Source organism: Nannospalax galili, unplaced genomic scaffold, assembly GCF_000622305.1.
Source record: "Nannospalax galili isolate Female #2095 unplaced genomic scaffold, S.galili_v1.0 scaffold634, whole genome shotgun sequence".
NCBI classification, from domain to species: Eukaryota; Metazoa; Chordata; class Mammalia; order Rodentia; family Spalacidae; genus Nannospalax; species Nannospalax galili.
Genome location: NW_008336853.1, coordinates 1,881,844 through 1,900,589, shown reverse-complemented (window position 1 = coordinate 1,900,589; position 18,746 = coordinate 1,881,844). Strand labels below are relative to the sequence as shown.

General features: G+C 48.7%; 1 protein-coding gene across 2 annotated transcripts in view; it reads left to right on the top strand.

The window, feature by feature from the left end:
• Tmem104 (transmembrane protein 104) overlaps nt 1-18,746 on the top strand; it is a 64,292-nt gene that overhangs the window by 2,957 nt on the left and 42,589 nt on the right. For both annotated transcript variants that reach the window (XM_008831451.3, XM_029562716.1), the window contains exons 3-8: nt 8,840-8,961; nt 11,947-12,028; nt 12,398-12,494; nt 13,270-13,350; nt 17,149-17,248; nt 17,632-17,740. In XM_008831451.3, the coding sequence (XP_008829673.1) occupies nt 8,840-8,961; nt 11,947-12,028; nt 12,398-12,494; nt 13,270-13,350; nt 17,149-17,248; nt 17,632-17,740 (591 nt within the window). The remainder of the gene's footprint in view (nt 1-8,839; nt 8,962-11,946; nt 12,029-12,397; nt 12,495-13,269; nt 13,351-17,148; nt 17,249-17,631; nt 17,741-18,746) is intronic.

Sequence of the window (18,746 nt, the reverse complement as noted above, 5' to 3'; positions counted from 1 at the left end):
TCGGGGGCAGGGGGGTGGTCATGGTACGCCTGTGCATGGTATGCCTGTGTATGTCTGTGCACCGTGTGTGTGTGTCTGTCTGTCTGTTGCCCAAGGAGGTCAGATTCCCTGGAGCTAGAGTTAACAGACATTTGTGAGCCCCCATGTGTACTGGAAACCGAACCCAAGCCCTCTACAAGAACATCCAGTGCTCTTAACCACTCGGCCATCTCTCCAGCCCTGTGGTCAGGGTTTTGAGGAAAGTAGACACCTTCTTCCTAAGGGGTTCTTTTCTTTTTAAAAATTTTATTAGTGTGTTGGTGTGTGTGTGTGTGTAAGCATGATGTGTATATTTGCGCACCTATGCCATGGTACATATGTGGAGGTCAGAAGTCAACTCTGTGGCATTGGTTCTCTCCATCCACCATAGGGTTCTGGGGATCAGATTCAGGTCACCAGGCTTGCATGGCAAGCGCCTTATCCCTCTGAGCCATCTTTGCAGCCCCTCCTAAGGGTTTCTTAATTCATAATTCGGGGGGGCGGTAATTCTAACTTTTTTTTGTTTGTTTTTGGAGGCAGACTCTTGCTGCATAGTCCAGATTGACCTCAAACTCATGATCCTCCTGCTTCAGCCTCCTGAGTGCTGAGATTACAAGCGTGAGACATCAGGCCTAGCTGAGAATTTTTCAGATTTATTTGTGTTATTTTTAATTTTGTGTATGGGTATGTGCACATGAGTGCACACACCCACAGAGACCAGAAGAGGGTGCCAGTTCCCCTGGAGTTGGATTTGTAGGCAGCTGTGAGCCACCCAACTTGGGCGCTGGCAACAGAACTCGGGTCCTCTGCAAGAACAGTATGCATTTTTAACCACTGAGCCATTTCTCCAACCCTAAGCTAAGAATAAATCTTTTTTGTTGTTATTTTTAAAGATTTACTTAATTTTTAGTTGTGTGTATGCATGTGTGTTCGTGAGTATATGCGTGTGAGTGTAGGTGCCTGTGGGGGCCTGATGAGAGCATTGGATCCCCTAGGACTGGAGTTATACACAGTTGTAAACTGCTTGATGTGGGTGTTGGGAACAGAACTCTGGTCCTCTGCAAGAGTAGTATGGGTTATTAACTCCTGACCCATCTCTCCAGCATTTTATCCGCTATGAGGTCACAAGTGTTTATCATTCACTAGACCCACAAAAACTGTGAGACTGACTTTGCTTCCAAAGTTTCTTCCTGCAGGCCCTGGCTCAACACAGTGTGGGAGAACTCTATCCTGGCTTACCCTTGGGAGAGCATGATTCTGGGCACACAGTTTAAAAAGTGCTCATGGTCATTTCTAAGACAAAGCCTCTCCTTAGCTCTGTGTTGCCCTGTGCTGAGTTCTTTCCTTTTTCAGGAGTGAGTGGTTGCTTTAGCTTGACTTATTCTGTATAAAATATTTGCGGGAGGCAGCCTTACAAGGTGTGTAGATGCCACACCTTCCCAAGACTCATGCTGGCCATGGGACCATAATACAGGCCTGCACATGCCACCGCAAGTGATCTCAGGACAGGCATGTCTGATTCCCTTATTTGGGAACTAAGTCTAGCTTCCTCTGAAATGGTGGTCGTATGATCAGAATGTGAAATGATAATGGGTCATGCCCATAGAAGGATGGCCTTAGAGGATGCCCCTGATGGCTGGTTCTTGATGAAGGCTGTTGCTGTTGCTTTTAAAGGAGAGAACACTGGCTTCACAGTCCTTGTTGGGGGGTGGAGGATATAGTGTATGTTTGTGTGTGTGCAGGTATGCCTGTGTGTGTATGAAAGAGAGACAGACCGAGAGAGAAGAGGCCAGAGATCAACATCAGATGTTGCCTACCTTGGGGTTGAGGGGGTTGCTTTGTTTTTATTACATTCCGTTTATATTCTTTGTGCTTGTGGGGGGGGCATGCATGTGCATGGTGCACATGTACAAGTCAGAGGACAGCGTGTGGGACTCACTTCTCTCCTACCTTGTAGGTTCCAGGATCAAACTCAGCACATCTGGCTTGGTGGCAGGTGCCTTTTCCCCATGAGCCCTCAGCAGCCCCACATTGTGTTTTTTGTTGTTTGTGGGCTGGTTGGTTGGTTGAGACAGGGTCTCTCTGTAATCCCAGCTGACCTGGAACTCACTATGTAGACCAGACTGGTCTCCATCTCACAGAGGTGTACCTGCCTCAGCCTCCTGAGTGCTGGGATTAAAGGTGTGCTGCCATCACTGGCCTCCCATCTTGTGGGTTTTGTTTTTTTTTTTTGGTTTGTTTTTTATCTTCTGTAGCCCCAGCTGTCCTGGAACTCACTGTGTAGACCAGGCTGGCCTTGAACTCACAGAGATTTGCCTGCCTGCCTGCCTCTGCCTCCCCAGTGCTGGGACTAAAGATGTGCGCCACCACAACTGGCCTCCTATCTTGTTTTTTAAGGCAGCCTCTCTCACTATGACCTGGGCTTGCTGATTCATCCAGGTTGGCCATGGAGCTATCAGGATCCTCTATGTCTGCTTCCCTAGATATAACATACTACCACACCTGGGTTTTTATGTGAGTGATGGGACTTGAACTCAAGTCCTCCTGTTTTTTGTGGCAAGCACTTTACTGACTGAGCCAATCTCCCTAGCTGCACAGTCTTAAATCCTAGTTGGTGCTCTGATTCCTTCGATGGCTTTCTGAGGGGAAGCCTGAGAGATGCTGCATGCATGGCATGTGTGTCCTGCTGCAGGGAGGGAGGCAGATGGAGAGCTGCACTAAACCCTCTGGGGCGCAGAAGGACAGGACCAGGGGCTGTGCCTTCTTCAGTTCCATTACAGAGGAAGTCACAGAGGAAGTCAGCTCAGCCTGCATATGCAGGTTTCATCTATGGAAAAAACAGCAGGATCTTTCTGCCACCCTTTCAAGGAGGTAGTCCCTTTCCCCAGAACTGTACTGTCATGTGACCATCAGAGGAGCACATTCCCCTCCTCTTTTTCCTTTCCTACAACTCCTCTTGACCTGGCCTGTGACTGGCTGGTTTTTGTGACAAAGCAGTCCTTTACTGAGTACCTTTCCTGAAGGTAAAAAGGATTTAAGGTGTGCCAGGACTGCTGAGGCTCTCAGAAGGCTAAAAAGCCAAGCCCTGCCTAAGGGACTCTCTGAAACACTACTGGAAACACAGTGTTTACTTTGGAACTAAAAAATAGCAACAAAGTAAGAAAAGTATGATTGCACACATCCTCTCCTCAGTCAGCTTCTTTATAAACATGCTAAAGCCTCAGTCTAGAGTGCTGGTCCACCCCTAGAATCCCAACGAGAGGCTGAGAGATAAGGCTCTCTGTGACTTCAGGTCTAGCCTGGGCTTTATAATTTTTACTTCTTGTGGAGACAATCTTCCTGATGATACTAAACACAGGACTCCTGTAGCCCTGGCCGACATGGAACTCGCTATGTAGACCGCTGGCCTTGAACTCATAGAGGCCCACCTGCCTCAGTCTCCAAAGTGCTGGGATTAAAGGTGTGCACCACCATGCCCGGCTTTTTTTTTTTTCCATTTATTTATCTTTTTGAGACAGGGTCTCCCTGTAGCCACATTGGCCTGGAACTCAGGGTGGCCTTGATCTCAGAGATTTGCCTGCCTCTGCCTCCTTCATAGTGCTGGGGTTAAAGGCGCGAACCACCACACCTGGCTTCATGATATGTGTTTAATGTTCCTTCTAACCCATGCTTAGGTCTTTATGCCCCTATTTCAGCATTACTTCTGTGATCTTACCCCCAGGACATATTTGCTATTGTCTGGAGATACTGTTTGTTTATTTCTGACAAGGACTCACTATATAGCCCAGACTCTTTATGCCCCTATTTCAGCATTACTTCTGTGATCTTACCCCCAGGACATATTTGCTATTGTCTGGAGATACTGTTTGTTTATTTCTGACAAGGACTCAGTATATAGCCCAGACTCGACTCCAACTCACAGCAGTCTTCCTGAGTGCTGAAGACTCAGGCATGAGCCACTGTGCCCAGCTTAGAAAAACTTGATTGCCAGAAGGAAGGTACATTAGTTCTTTTGCTCATACCTGTGACCAAAATCTGAAAGAAAGCAACTTATGGAAGGAATGGTTTATTTTGGCTCACAGCTTGAGAGGTTGGAGTCCATCCTGGTGGTGGGAATGTGAGGTAGCTGGTCATCTTGTATCTGCAGTCAGGAAGCAGGGAGTGAAGGCTAGTACTCAGCTAGCCTTCTCCTTTTCCGTTTTTAGTCCCTCAGGGATCCCAACCTATGGTGTGGTACTGCCCATATCGAGGGTGGGTCTTCCCTCTTCCTTTAAACCTTTCCACAGCTCCCTCAGAGATAGGCCCACAGCTTTGTATCCTAGATAATTCTAAATCCAGTCATGTTGACAAAATTAACTGTCACAGGGAGTTCCTGGCCACTAGTGGACAAGAAGCCAGGACTAGTCCTCACCAAAAAGGAGGATCTGGCCCTAAAATGTCAGTAGTGCCCCAACTGAGAAGCCATGATCTGTGATAGACCTTTAAATCTTATATCCCAGTGTAATGCTAGGAAAGATGAGCCCAAGGCAAGGGGTAAATGTATTTACCAGACCAGACTTGTAATAAAAAATACATGCATGGTACCCAGGGGTGGTGGCACACGCCTCTAATCCCAGTGCTCAGGAGACAAAAGCAAGGGAATCTCTGTGAATTCAAGGCCAGCCCAATCTACATAGTGAGCTCCAGGCTAGCCAGAGGTACATAGCAAAAGACTGTCTTTAAAAAAAAAAAAAAAAAAAAAAAAAAAGGAACATACACAGTAGATAGAAACATTGTAGATTTTCAGAGGGATTGCCTCCCTTCCCTGCCTTGAAGGAGAATAGGGTCTTTTTATAACAGGTAAGATAAGTTATTTTATCTCCTGAGCCATTCATGTGCAGCATTTGAATAGATAAGAGATAAGCTCCCTATCTTGTTAAACAGTAAATTCTATAGCACCATTTCACCTTCCTGGGACTGGCCACTTGGGGTGAGTACTGGAGGTCACTGGGAGGTAGGCTCTGATTTTTTGCACAAAACATCACATGGCACTGGGTCAGGCTCCGGGCAGTCAGGATCTGTGTTTTATTTTTGGCCTTCTCCTCTCCATACCCAAGGCCTTTAGGCATCCCTGAACTTATCAGTGCTTCTTAGACTACTTAATTCTCTCATGAAGTTTTTGCCTAAACAGTATCACTTTCTTAAGGTTTTTTGTTTTCTGATTTCCACTGTGAAAAGTCTTACCAGTACCATTTTTCTTAAACTTCTAATCCCTTCTTAATGTTACTTCTTATAGGACAGATGAAAGCCCAGAACAAAGCTACAAGGGGTCCAGAGGTCAGACGGTCAACTGGGTCTTGTGTTGGTTAGCCTCAGTTGTCAGCTTGACACACCTAGGAAGGGGGAACCTCAACTGGGGAATTTCCTCTAAGGCCTGTGGGCATGTCTGTGAGGCATTTTCTTGACTGTTGAGTGATGTGAGAGGACCCAGCCCACTGTGGGCATGGGCAGTGAGCACAGGCCAGGAGAGCAAGCCAGTAAAAACATTCCTTTGTGGTCTGTGCTCAGTTCCTGCCTCCAGGATCCTGCCTTGAGTTCCTACCCTGGCTCCCCTCAGTGATGGATAGACCATTTGCTCCCCAAGTTACTGTTGGTTGGTATTTTTACCGCAGCAGTAGAAGCAAACCAGAACAGGTCTGTTCTGTTAGTCCCCTGCTTAAAACCCTCCAAAACTTCCACACGGGCCTTCTGTGCCCTCTACTGCTTAGTTCACTGTGCCTCAGCCATTATGGCCTCCCGAAAACTCTAGGAACACCTGTAGGAATGTAATGTTAGAATGCAGCTGCTGTTCTGGCCACAATACCTGCAGAGACCTTTCCCCTCACAGAGGTAAGGACAGGCACCTAAGACATTGAAACTCTCTAGCTAACTGACTTCCAGGTGCCAGGGTCTTTGACCTGGGAAAGTGAGTTTGCATCAAAGGGGCTACACTGATGTCCACACATCTTGCTCCATACCCCCTTCCCTGCCTCCTATCTGGGAACCAGAGCCTGACTGTTGGCTGTGCTGTGGTCTCCCCCTTCCTCAAAGCTATAAAAGACCCTCGACTTGGGCCATGTGGGCCCTGATTCTTCTCTTCAGAGCCCCACCATGCTGTTGTCTATCTGTCTGCCAATGGTATTAATAACTTTTTAAATATATCCCTTACTCCCCAACAGTGTGTCTCAGTGATCCCTTGAGCCCTATAGCCAAGACTTCTCTCCACCCGTACCTCTCTCACTGTAAGCCTTTGTACTTCTGTTGCCTATGATTTTTGTACACTATTTATTTCTTTATGATTTTTAAAACATTTTTATTGAATATTTGTGTGTTTCATACAGAATATCTTAACATCTTTATATCCCCTTCCCGATTAACTTCCTCCCCTAGCCCCTCCCACTGGAATTCATACATTCTATCATTTGTGTTAAGGCCTATCTTGTCAAGTTAGTGTCCCCAGATGTCCTTTTAGTGCAGGTTCATCCGCTGAGGTCTAGTCAGCCTATCTAGAGTCCCTCCCTTTAAGAAGATCAGCTCTTCCTCACCCAGCAGTCATCAGCTGCCAGTAATTCTCCAACTAAGATTGGGGCCTGCTGCTTTATGATAAACATTCTTATTGTGCATGTATGATGGGAGGGGAGCATGTCCATGACACAGCTTGTGTGTGGAGGTCAGAGGGCAGCTTGGTGGAGCTGGCTCTCTCCTTCCACCTTTGTGTGGGTTCAGGGGTCAGACTCAGAGTATGAACACTTTTACCTGTTGAGCCATCTCACCAGCCCATGTGTTTGACAGAGTCTCACTGTGAAGCAGCCTGGCCAGACCCATGACCCTCCTACCTTAGCCTCCCACGTGCTGGATTGGGCCACCATACCCAGCAGAGCACCTTTTATTTAAAGTACCTTTCAATTATCCCTTGCCTCAAGGCCAAGATTCTTCAGTCCATTTCTCTTAAGCTGTAACTCCTGTTTCTGTTCTTTCTCTCTCCTCCTCCTTGGGTGATAGTTTTATCAGATGAAGGGGTGTTTCTGTCTACTTCCATTGTATCCCCAGCTCCAGGTCCCTGGCTCAGTCCACAGGAGGCTCAGCAGTTGCCAAATAGTGAGGGAATGAGCAAAACCGCTAAGTAATCTATTTGAGCCAGGCACACACTAGCCTCAAAGTGCTGGTGATGAAATTGATTCCAGCCGAGGTAAAAGTTGTTAGAGACACTCATGGTCACTGTGAAAAAAGCCCAACTTCCAATTTAGAAGGCCAGAGGTGGGCAGTCATGCCAAGATAACTGAGCAGAGTCTGGTGAAGTCAGCCGAGTTGAATTTTTTGATGTGTGAATTCACACATATAATTTATTTTATGTTTATCTTTTTATATTTTATTTTTTATTATTTGGGGGGGTCTTTTTAAGACAGGGTCTCCCTGTAGCCCCAGCTAACCTAGAACTCACCATGTAGACCAGGCTGGCCTTGAACTCACAGAGCTCCATCTGCCTCTGCCTCCTAAGTGCTGGGATTAAAGGTAGGCACCACCATGCCCGGCCTATTATTTTTATTTTATGTGTATGAGTGTTTTGCCTCATGTGTGTAAGTATACCTGTGTCATGCAGTGCCCACAGAGGTCAGAAGAGGGCATTGGAGTCCCCGGGAATGGAGTCATAGATGATTGTTAGCCACCATGTGGGTGCTGGGAATCGAACCTGAGTCCTCTGCAAGAGCATCCAATGCTCTTAATCACTGAGCCATCTTTCCAACCCCTATTTTTATTTATTTTTTTAAATTTGTATATGTATGAGTGTTTTGCCTGCATATATGTTATAGTACCATATGTGTGCAGTGCCTACAGAGACCAGAAGAGGTAATCAGATCTCCTGGAACTGGTATTACAGCTGTTAGCTACCATGTGGATGCTGGGAACTGAACTCCAGGTCCTCTGCTGTAGCAGCAAGTGCTCTTAACTGCTGAGTCATCTCTTCAGCCCTTATTTTTTAATTATTTATTTATTGTGTGTGTGTGTGTGTGCGCGCGCATGTGTGCGTGCAGTTATGTGGGTAGAGGTCAGAGGACATCTTGGAGGAGTCAGTCCTCTCCTGCCACTGTGCGGGTCCAGGGATTGAACTCAGGTCATCAGGCCTAGCAGCAGCAAGTATATTTACCCATGGAATCTTGTCAGCCCTAGTTCCGTTTTTGTTTTTTTGTTGGTTTTTTTTTTAACTTCTGAGTCAAGTGTGACTATATTTGACTATAGTCCTAGGACTTGGGAATGTGAGACAGGAGGAGTGCAGTGGGTTTGAGGCTAGCCTGGGCTACATAGTACTAGGTCACTCAGAGCTGCATAGCAAGACCTTGTCTTAAAACAGAAACATAATCCTGAAGTTAGTTGGTTTAGAGAAGAGGATGTAGCTAAGGGTGTGGATTTTGGTGCCTCAAAGGACAATGGCAGGATTGGTGTAGAGAGGAAGATGGAGTCACAGGATCAGTAGTCTCCAAGAAGTTTCTTGCTGTCTTCAGGAAGCCCCAGCAGGGTTGAGCAGAGGACAGCTGGTATGACACAGCTCTGGACAGTCTGAAACAATGACAGCAGAAACTGACAAGAACTGAGATCTCAGGGCTGTCTTTCTCCGGTGTTGATGTCTGCAGAACCTGGCTCCTCGGGACTCAGATGTCCTTTTCCTCCTTGCATGTTTCCCTGGTAGGGCCTAGGAAGGCCTCCAGAGTTGTCCTGTCACTCACGGTTGTCCTTAGGAGCCATTGAGGGGAGATGGAAGAGGGGCATTCCTTCCCAGTCTGAATGCTGGTTCTCTCGGTTGCAGGTTGGGCTGGTGTACATGTTTAACCTCATTGTGGGTACAGGTGCGCTCACCATGCCCAAGGCCTTTGCCACCGCTGGGTGGCTCGTCAGCCTCATCCTGCTGGTGTTCCTGGGCTTCATGAGGTAAGAGCTACAGGAAGCTGCTCTGTGGGAGCTGGGATGGAGCAGGAGAGAGTTCATCCAGGAATTCAGAGCCTGACTGTCTCTTAATTATTGACAGAGCTCTTGAGAGGTAGGAAGACAGCTGTCTTTCATACATGTGGGTGAGTCCTAAGCTGGGAGGCCCAGAGAAAGGAAAATGGACCCAAAGGTCTCCAGGGCCTTGTGCTGACAGAGCAGTTTCACAACCCTGAGCAGTTAAGCCCCTGCACCAGAGAAGGCCTCGGGGTGTTTCAGGAGGTGCTGGGCTAGTCCTGCAGACTCACCCTCCCTCCTAGGCACATCATCATTTTAACCATCAGTTCTTGCTCTTCAAGAAAACAGCACATAGCCATAGAAGAGGGATCTAGTACATGTGAAGGTGGTTGGGGTTATCAGTTTGGAATTTAGAATTTGTTTAAAATAATTCAACACGTGAGTGATAAGCACACAAGTACATGCATTCATACACTGTATGTGCACACGTGAACATGCACATACAAATAAATGCATATACATACAGAGACTGTCAGTTATTGAGGGACCTGCCTTGTAACACCCCACCCTACCCTTCAGGAGCACTTATTCTGTGAGCCTGATGTTGGAGGGTTGGACAGCTTCAGGGTAGACAGAACCACCTCTCAGGGCAGTCATTTCACAAGTGGCCCAAGCTATGAAAGTATTTAGAACAAGGCATGTCCATCCCCTTCCACCAGGTAGGAATCCATGTTGAAGTGCTGGTGTACACTTGTAATCCCAGCACTCAGGAGGTCAAGGTAGGAGGATCAAGAGTTCAAAGTCACCCTCAGCTACATAACAAATAAAAAGTGGGAAGGAATACTTGGACGCCTCCAGGGAGTCCCTTTCCTGAGAGAGGCAGCACCCTTCTACACCAGACACCATCCCCACAAAGCAAGGACCCTTGCCCCATGGACTTGACTGCATCTTACTGGGAGCAGTTGGAGTAGGGAAGGTGACCCATGAATAAATTTTAGAGCAAGCTGCGGGGAAGGCGGGTTGGGGGCTGGTGCCCCCAAAATGAGAAAGGAAGAAAGGACAAAGCAGGGCAGGGAAAGGGCACTGGGGCGGGGAGGGGACTGAAGGGCTAAGCAGGGGACTAGAACGTGGGGGTATGCCAGATCAAAGGCTTGAGGAGAAGGGAGTAAGCACCCTAGAAAGAATTAAAGCTAAATTGTTGATGCAAACACCCAAAAGAGGCTCACAGGAGAGGCGAGCACCTAGGGTCTTCGGTTTCTCTGTGCACTTCTTTTGGGAGGTCTTGGGGTGAACCTTAGAGCACTCTTGGCACATTACAGGCTTTGAGCTCTGGCTGCCAAGAGCTCTCGAAGTCCTTGTCCTCACATGGTTCTCTGTCCCCTTTAAAGGACCTTCGGTGCAGCCAGACATCCAAATGGAGTGATTATTGGGGGCCAGGTAGGGGCTGCCATGCCCCTCGCTGCTAAGCCCATTTATGTTTCAGTGTGATCAATGAGTTGGCTTTATGCAACCAATGCCTTAATTAAGATTGATTTCAATTTCACTTCCAAAAAGAAGGGGGAATCCAGAGTCCTTAGAATGATCAGTCAGGCAAGACAACGAGAAAGGTTTCCGGGAGGATTTTCAGGCTTGGCTGCCACACCCCCTCGCCCCTCACCCCCAGGTGGAAGGATGTGGGTTTAACTGCTGAGGAACTCAGTAGCTCCTCTCCCACCTGACGGTCACTGCTGGCTGTTGTCAGTATTGGAGAGCACAGGGACAGAAAGAGGAAGATGAATGTTGGCCCAAGTAGATTCATGCCTAGGGTTGCAGGAGCAGTGGGGTGCCCTGTATTTCATGTGAACAGGAGCATCTTGAATTCCAGCTGCCACATAGGCTCTGGGTTTCTCCTCTCCCAACTTCTGGGCAAGTGTCCAGTGCCATTTCCTAATCTCCCTTTGGATTAGAGCAATAGGGATGCAAGCTTTTTTTTTAATTAAATGTACCTGTGTAGTGCAGTGCCCTCAGTGGTCAGAAGAGGGCATCAGATTCCCCTGGAACTGGAGTTACAGATGGTTGTTAGCCACCATGTGGGTACTGGGAATTGAATCTGGGTCCTCTGCAAGAGCAGTCAGTGCTCTTAACCTCTGAGCCATCTCTCCAGCCCCAAGAATGCAAGCTCATTTTAATATGAGCCCAATTCTAGAAATAAAAGTAGTACCAAAGAAAGGGGGAGGTGGCTTCCACAGTCCAGTTGGCCACACCTGTGCCTCCTACATTAGTGTATGTAATTGGGATTTTGGCCCTTTGTCTGTGTCCCGACAGGGAGAGGTGGAAGCTGCCGGCTGTCCTCCCAGAAGCTCCAGTAGACCCCTTTTATGAATCACCCTGCCCATCAACTCAGCACCATTTAGTATCTACTACAGCAGGCCCTTTCTGGGTGGCAGTATCATGTCACCTGCATGTCACTCCCACCCCAGCCCTCACTGTCCCCTGAGTAATCTACCTCCCTTCTGTTTCTCTCACACCCCTTTCCCTGTGCATTAGAAATAGATCCTAAGTGTGGGCGGCAGCACTAAAGCAAAACACACAGCACGGAGTGTGCATAGAAACAGTTCTTTAAAAATTGTTTTTTCATTTATTTATTTTGAGTGTTTTGCCTGCATGTATGTAAGTGTACCACATGCATGCAGTGCCTGCAGAGTCCAGAAGAGGACATCAGATCCCCTGGAACTGTAGTTACAGGCAGTTGTTAGCTGCCATATGGCTGCTGGGAACCTAACCTGGGTCTTCTGACAAGAGCAGAGTCAATGGTCTTAACCACCGAGCCATCTCTCCAGCCCTGATACTTCTTTTCTTGCTGGAAAATACTATCTCCAGATTTCTCTAGAGAAGGGCTCTCAGAGGAGAGGATAGTGTGGGTTTGTTGGTTGGGTCACTTTGTACTTCCAACAACCTCTTCTGCGTGCCGTTAGCATGTGGCTTCCCCCTCAGCTTCATGACGACTACCTTTGTGATGGAGGCCATGGCTGCAGCCAATGCCCAGCTCCACTGGAAGAGGATGGAAAGCCACAAGGTATGTGTAGGCTGCCCTTGTTTTCAGGTGGTGCCTCTGTTCATTTGTGCACTGAGACAATCTCAGCAGCCTGCCCTTCTCCAGGGACCTAGTCCCAAGTCCCAGGGCTGCAGCTTTAGAGCCCCGTAAAGCCCAGGGGACACACAGTTTCTTAGCATCACAGAGCCACCTGGAGCTCACTGGGTAATTCTGAACTTCTGTCCCAGGACCCGTGCTTCTAATGTGACACGATACTCTGGGGCCTTCCTGGGCAGACACCTCCTGGAGAGGAGCAAAGGAAGGGGCTCACTATTGCCCGGGGTTTCCATCGTGCTATGAGCTCATCTCTCTCCTTATCTTCTCCTCCTCATCCATCCTGCCATATCCCAGGAAGAGGAAGATGAGGACTCCTCCACAGCCTCAGACAGTGACATCCTCACCCAGGACAGCTATGAGCGGGCAGAGAAACGGCCCATCCTGTCTGTGCGTAAGTCTTGGGCTGCTGGCCAGGCTTTCCTTTGGCTCCCTCTCTCTAAAGAGAGGTTCCTGGGGAGTTTCCCTGCAGACATCCTCTGAAGTGTCCTGCCTGTGGATCAGTTCCTCAGAAGGCCCATGGAGCACAGTAAACAGAGCACAGGCCTAGGGGTCCTAAGCTCCTGACTCTGCCTCCCGTTTGCAGTTTGGAACATTGTCTGAGCTCTGTGCCTCAGTTTCCCCCACACCTTTTACTGTTATTGAAATGATCAAATGTCTGCTTGTGTGTTCCATGCACACTAGAAGCTTATGTCCTTGTGGCTCTCTGGCTTCATGTGAGTCTCTCACTTCACCCCCCACCTCACCCCCACTCATACTCTGTGATGCACCCTTACTTCACTGTCTTGTCTTCCTCTTACCCTATTAGCAGCACCCCTGAATTCTTAGACTTGAGACTGGAGAAGCAGCTCAGTAATGTGCTTCCCTCATATGCCCTGACCTCAATGCTTCATCCTCAGCAACACACACACACAAAACCTTTGAAATGCTTGAAGCAAGAAATAGTAGAAGTTTCAAACTGCTGGGCATGTGGCTCAGGAGTCGAGCACTTAATCAGCATGCATGCGGTCCTACATTCAGTACCCAGTAGTGGGGCTAGAGGGCAGATGCATGAGAAAAAACTTTCCAGGACTTTGAGAAGCTTGGAGAGTTCCTTATTCTAGAGAATTCCCCAAACTCAAGCAATGCTGTCTCCTCCCTCACTGCCTGCCTCTGTTCTGGCCCCACAGAGAGACGCGCATCTCCCAGCCTTTTTGAAATCACAGACCGGGTGGAAATGGGACAGATGGCCTCCATGTTCTTTAATAAAGGTAATGGTTATTAGGGGATAGTGCAGGGGATGGGGTGGATTGGACCTTTCAGAAAGATGTGGCCCTTGTCATGGGGGAGTCCATGTTGATGGGTGGGAGCCAAGCACCCCCCCGCCCCAGAACACTAGAGAGGCTGTTCTGCTGAGGCCTGCCCTGCTTCCTGTTGTCTTTCGGGGATTCCATTGGCATGAAGAATATAGAACTTGCTGTCCTGGTAGAGGTCAGGAGTCCTAGGTCGCTTTCCAATGAAGGAAGCCAGGGGCAGACAGTGGTAGAATCGGCCACGCACACACCTGGATGTGTCCCCTGCCGGCCAGCAGAGGGCCCTGGGAGTCCACACTAGGGTTGCCCTGTGTTGATCAAGTCCTGGAGAGCTGAGGTGCCTCGTTCCCAGTCTGCCTGTCCTGGCTGGCATTTGCTACAGCCTGCAGAGATCCATCTGAATCCAGTGTCCGCCAGGGATAGCGTTTATGCCTCTGTTCTTTTGGAAAATGAGTTGTTTTAAGAATTCAGCTTTTAATGCCCAAGCTTAACGTTGAGTGTGGAGCAGTCTCTGTAAGTCCTTACCTCACAGCTGTCCTGGAAGATTTTATACCCTATTGTCAAAGCCTTCCCATGTGCCAAGTGGGGTGCTGCCCTTTGGTTCTTACTCTTCTTGAGTGTAAGAGGGTTGATTGCAGAAATTAGAATCTTCTTGTTCTGTTTTGTTTTTTGTTTCATTTTGTTTTGTTTAGAGATAGGTTCTCCCTGTAGCCCCAGCTGGTGGCCTGAAACTCACTATGTAGACCAGGCTGACCTCAGTCTCACAGAGATCTACCTCTGCTCTCTGAGTACTGGAATTAAAGGCATATGCCACCACCGCCTGCTTTATGAGAATCTTCTTGACTTGAAACTAAGTACTAAGCACTTCTTTGGAACTCACCACTAAGCACTCAGTTTGTCATCACGGGTACAGTTTGATGGTTGGTACAGAAAAGGTGGTTATCAGTACAGGCTGACCAAGGCTTGGCTCCACCCTCCTTCCTGGACGAGCCTTGTAGAGCCAACTTGGCTGTGTTTAGCCCCACTTCTGTGCTTTTCCTTTGTTTGGTTTCCATCACTCCCCATCCACTAAGCAAGAGCTTGGGCACATTGTAAAACTGTACACGTCAGTGGCAGAGCACACACCTTTTAAACCACCTTGCCGTCTTTATGTTCTACAGTCTACCCTGGTTTCTCTTCGCGCGCGCTCGTGTGTGTGTGTGTGTGTGTGTGTGTGTGTGTGTGTGATCTTGTATACGTGTACATGTGTGTACTCATGTGTGCAGGGGCCAGAGGCTCACCTCAAGTGTCTTCTTCAGTCTGTTCCCATCTTAATTTGTGAGGCACAGTCACTGAACCTGGAGCTTACTGATTCAGCTAGGCTGGCTGGCCAGTGAGCTCCAACCCTCCACCCAACTTCATGTTCCAGCACTAGAATTACAGAAGTATGCTGTCACCCCTGACTTTATGTGGATGCTGGTGGTGTGAACTCAGGTCCTAAGCCTTGTGCAACAAATACATATTTTACCAACTAAGCCATCTTCCATGCCCTCTGCCCTGATTTCTTTAAGACTTTTACAAACTAGTGGTTGTTTTTTTCTTTTTTTTGCCCACATGGACCAGACTTTCGTTTTCCCAGGTCTAATTGAAAGCAGCAATGTGTGTGGGAGCATCCCCTCCGGGGCGGGGGGGGTGCTCAGTCTCCTCTCACGGGGCTTCTCAAGCTTGGCATCAGGCTGGTCACTCATCATGGCAGCCTGTCCTGAGCATTATAGGATGGTGAGCTAGCATCTTTGACCTTGTGGTTCTGACTGTTAAAACTCCTCAGATGCTGACACATGTCTCCTGTGAGGGGTACGCTGCAGAAGCACCCCTGCTCTGCTCTCTTCAGCAGCTCAGACTGCCAGGGTGTCCCCTCGCTTTTGGCAGAACTGCCACCGTCCACAAAAGGCTCCCTTTGCTCCCCTGCTCATTTCTTCTAATTAGAAATGCCAGGCCCAGGCACTGATGTCCTTACAGGAAGTTCATTGATCCTCCCACTTTGTGTCTAGTAATGAAATTTTATTGATCAAGGAGGGTTGATGGTAGTTTATACAGCTAGCACTGTAGCCATTGGCAGGTGGTGGAAAGAGGGTTGGGGAGGAGGTGATGCCTCCCCCAGAGAGCATTGGTGTGAGCAAAGAAAGGCAAGCTGGAGCAGGCTGGACCTAGAGCCTGGGGTCATGAATGACAGACAGCCCCAGGAGCCCCAAGCTTGGACATCGAGGCCAATTCCAACCTGTCAGGGAAGGATATGCCGACTCGCATGTTTAAAACTCAGGTGCCAGGCTCTCATGGGTTCTTCAGAAGACTGTCTTTTTCTGGTCATTTTTCTCCAGATTCCTGGGAGCAGAGCTGACCTCACATAGCCCAGGAGTAACATGTCCTCAGCTTTCCCCCGGGGTCCTGTAGGCTCTTCTGAGCCACCAGGATTACAAGGGAAGTGTCACTTTTTCTTCTTTTCTCAGAGAAGCCAGCAGCTTGATGCCTGTGACATCAAGACCTGGAGCAATTAGTTGAAACAGTGTGTGGCTGGCTACTTGGGACCGTAACCCTTAGATTGTCCAGCCCCAGCTGGCACCTCCCAAGCTTAGGCCTGGCCTTTTTTTTTTAAGTAATTTTTATTCTTTTAAATGTTTTTGAATTACTTTTGGGGGGGGGTCTTTTTGAGACAGGGTCTCCCTGTAGCCCCAGCTGTCCTGGAACTCATTATGTAGACCAGACTGGCCTTGAACTCACAGAGATCTGTCTGCCTCTGCCTCCCAAGTGCTGGGATTAAAGTCGTGTGCCACCACGCCCAGCCGAATTATTTTTATGTGTATGAGTGTTTTGCTTGCATCTATATAAGTGTACCTATGTCTTGCAGTGCCCATGGAGGCCAGAAGAGGGCGTAGGATCCCCTGGAACTGAAGTTACAGACAGTTGTTAGGCACTATCTAGATGTGGGTGCTAGGAAGCGAACTGTGGTCCTCTGCAAGAGCAGTATTAAGTATTCTTCGCCACTGAGCCATCTCTCCAGCCTCTTCCTGGTCTTTATAGCTGATACATGGAAGATAGCACAGGCAGAATTCTTCTTACTGTGCAAGATAAGTTATGTTCAGGGACGTGTCAGGGCTGGAAAACCAGCCTGATGGAACCAGGGCAGGATCCTGACTTTGTGGTTCAGGCTTAAAGTTTGCCCCTGCCCAGGAGCCTCATGCCAAGTGCCTTCCACATCAGCACTGATCCTTGCCTATGCTTCTTGCAAGAAGGAAAGGGAAACCTTTGGTTTTTGTTTTCACATTTGTAGTTATTTTGTTGTATGCATGTGTGTGGGCATGTGCATGCCGTGGCACAGAGGTGGAGGTCGGGGGATCACCAGCCACGGTTGGCTTTCTCCTTCCATCATGTAGGTTCCAGGATTCGAACTCAGGTTGTCTGGGATGGTGGCAAGTTCCCTTACCTTCTGAGCCATTTCTCAAGTACTACCTGTCTAGATTTGAAACCTCTCTGATCTCCCAAGCCTTGCCGAGCTCTCTCAGGCACAAGCCCCAAACTGATGCATCTCCTGCCAGCCTCACAGTGTAGCCAACCAGAATAAGAAACAGGACTTTGGGGTCATTTTTTCCACTTTTTGTAGAAAGCAAATGGCTTGGAGAACTGAGAGCTACGGAAGCAGTAAAGAAAGAATTGGTCGTCAAAAAAGAACGCAAATGCATCTGTCTCTGGCTCCCTGACCGATGGCTTTGTTGCTTTCAGTGGGGGTCAACTTGTTCTATTTCTGCATCATCGTTTACCTGTACGGAGACCTCGCCATCTATGCCGCAGCTGTGCCCTTCTCCCTCATGCAGGTGACCTGGTGAGTAGCCCCTCATCTCCTGCCCCCATACTGCCCTGGCTGCAGACCCACAGGCTTCCTTCACTATTCAGGGCAGAGGGTTTGTCAGAGAAGCACAGCAAAGCAAGTTCATGGCCTAAGAACCATCATGCCTAAGGCCTTTTGCACACAAGAGACCCGCTTTGCACTGTGCTGCCCCCTTCCCTGCTCCATTGGGAAGATGGCTTGGATCCTCGGGCTTCTAAATCATCAGAAAATTGTGCTACATAAACAAATGGGTCCTATCTTAGAAGGTTTGTGAAAAGTCAACCTGTGGGAAGTACAACCTGTGGTTGGGTAGGTCAGTCTCTTCCCACCTAAGTAGGGGTCCACGCTGAGACCAGGCTTGCCGTTGTTGTCTTCAGCAGTGCCTCTGGCAATGACTCCTGTGGTGTGGACACTGACACCAAATACAATGACACGGACCAGTGCTGGGGGCCCCTGCGCCGGGTGGACGCCTACCGCATCTACCTGGTGAGTGTCTTCTCCCTGCCTGGGGTGCACCGGGCCAGCTCGAGTGACTGAGTGTTTGAACCACTTTCTTTTCTGGCTGAGCCCTCTCCCCACCAAGGAGTCCTGCACACTGTCAGACGTGGCTGGGAACTGGCACCCGGGTTCAGGGCTGCAGACTGCTATGAACTTAGTGCATGGTTTGAGGAGTACTCTGCGGTACTTTCATGTTCCACGTCTTAGCCAGCTAGCAGACACAAGCAAGTGCTGGATCTCCTGACTGAATAGACAAGACTGATCCATCTTGCAGTTGACCCTGACCATAGACAGCCTCTGCAGACAGGGAGAGCTCAGCCCAGCCCGTTTCCTGTCTTCCCCGTGTCTCCCCATGGACTAGGGAAGAAGATGAATCTCCTGCCTTCCTCTTGATTGCTTCGAGCCATGGTGTGGTGGGGGTGGAGCTGACTAATACTTAGATAATAGGAGGGCACACCGCCTGAGGCAGTGATTTATCTCTGCCTGCTTGGGGGTGGGGCTCCGAAATGCTGCCCTCCGGCTCTTTCAGCAGCATCTGCAGATGCTCTCTGCCTCCTCTTGGTCCTCAGCCCTGGCACAGATTCAGGAGATTCAGGTGTGCTGGGTGCCACACAGTCCAAGCCATGGTTACTTAGCTGATATGAAGGGAAGGCAGGGCCAAGAGAAAGCAGAGCTCTTGACTTGAGCCATCCCTGTCCTGGCTCAGGGTTCCATGGGCCTGCCAGTATGTTGTTGGGGTCTGAACTTGTTAATCCTAAAGACTTGAATAGGTCTTCCTGGCCGTGTAGGTTCCTGAAGGACCTTGCAGCATAGGCCTTAGATGTTTCCTGTCTGCACGTCGGCAGCGGTCACTCACTCCATGGTCTGTTTCTTTTCTTGTGCATGAAGCCATGGCCAGGACTTCGTGTTCTTGTAGAATTGTATCTTTGATCCCTTCTATCACAGGTTGATTGGGAATTTATTTTAATATTATTTTTATTTTATGTATATGAGT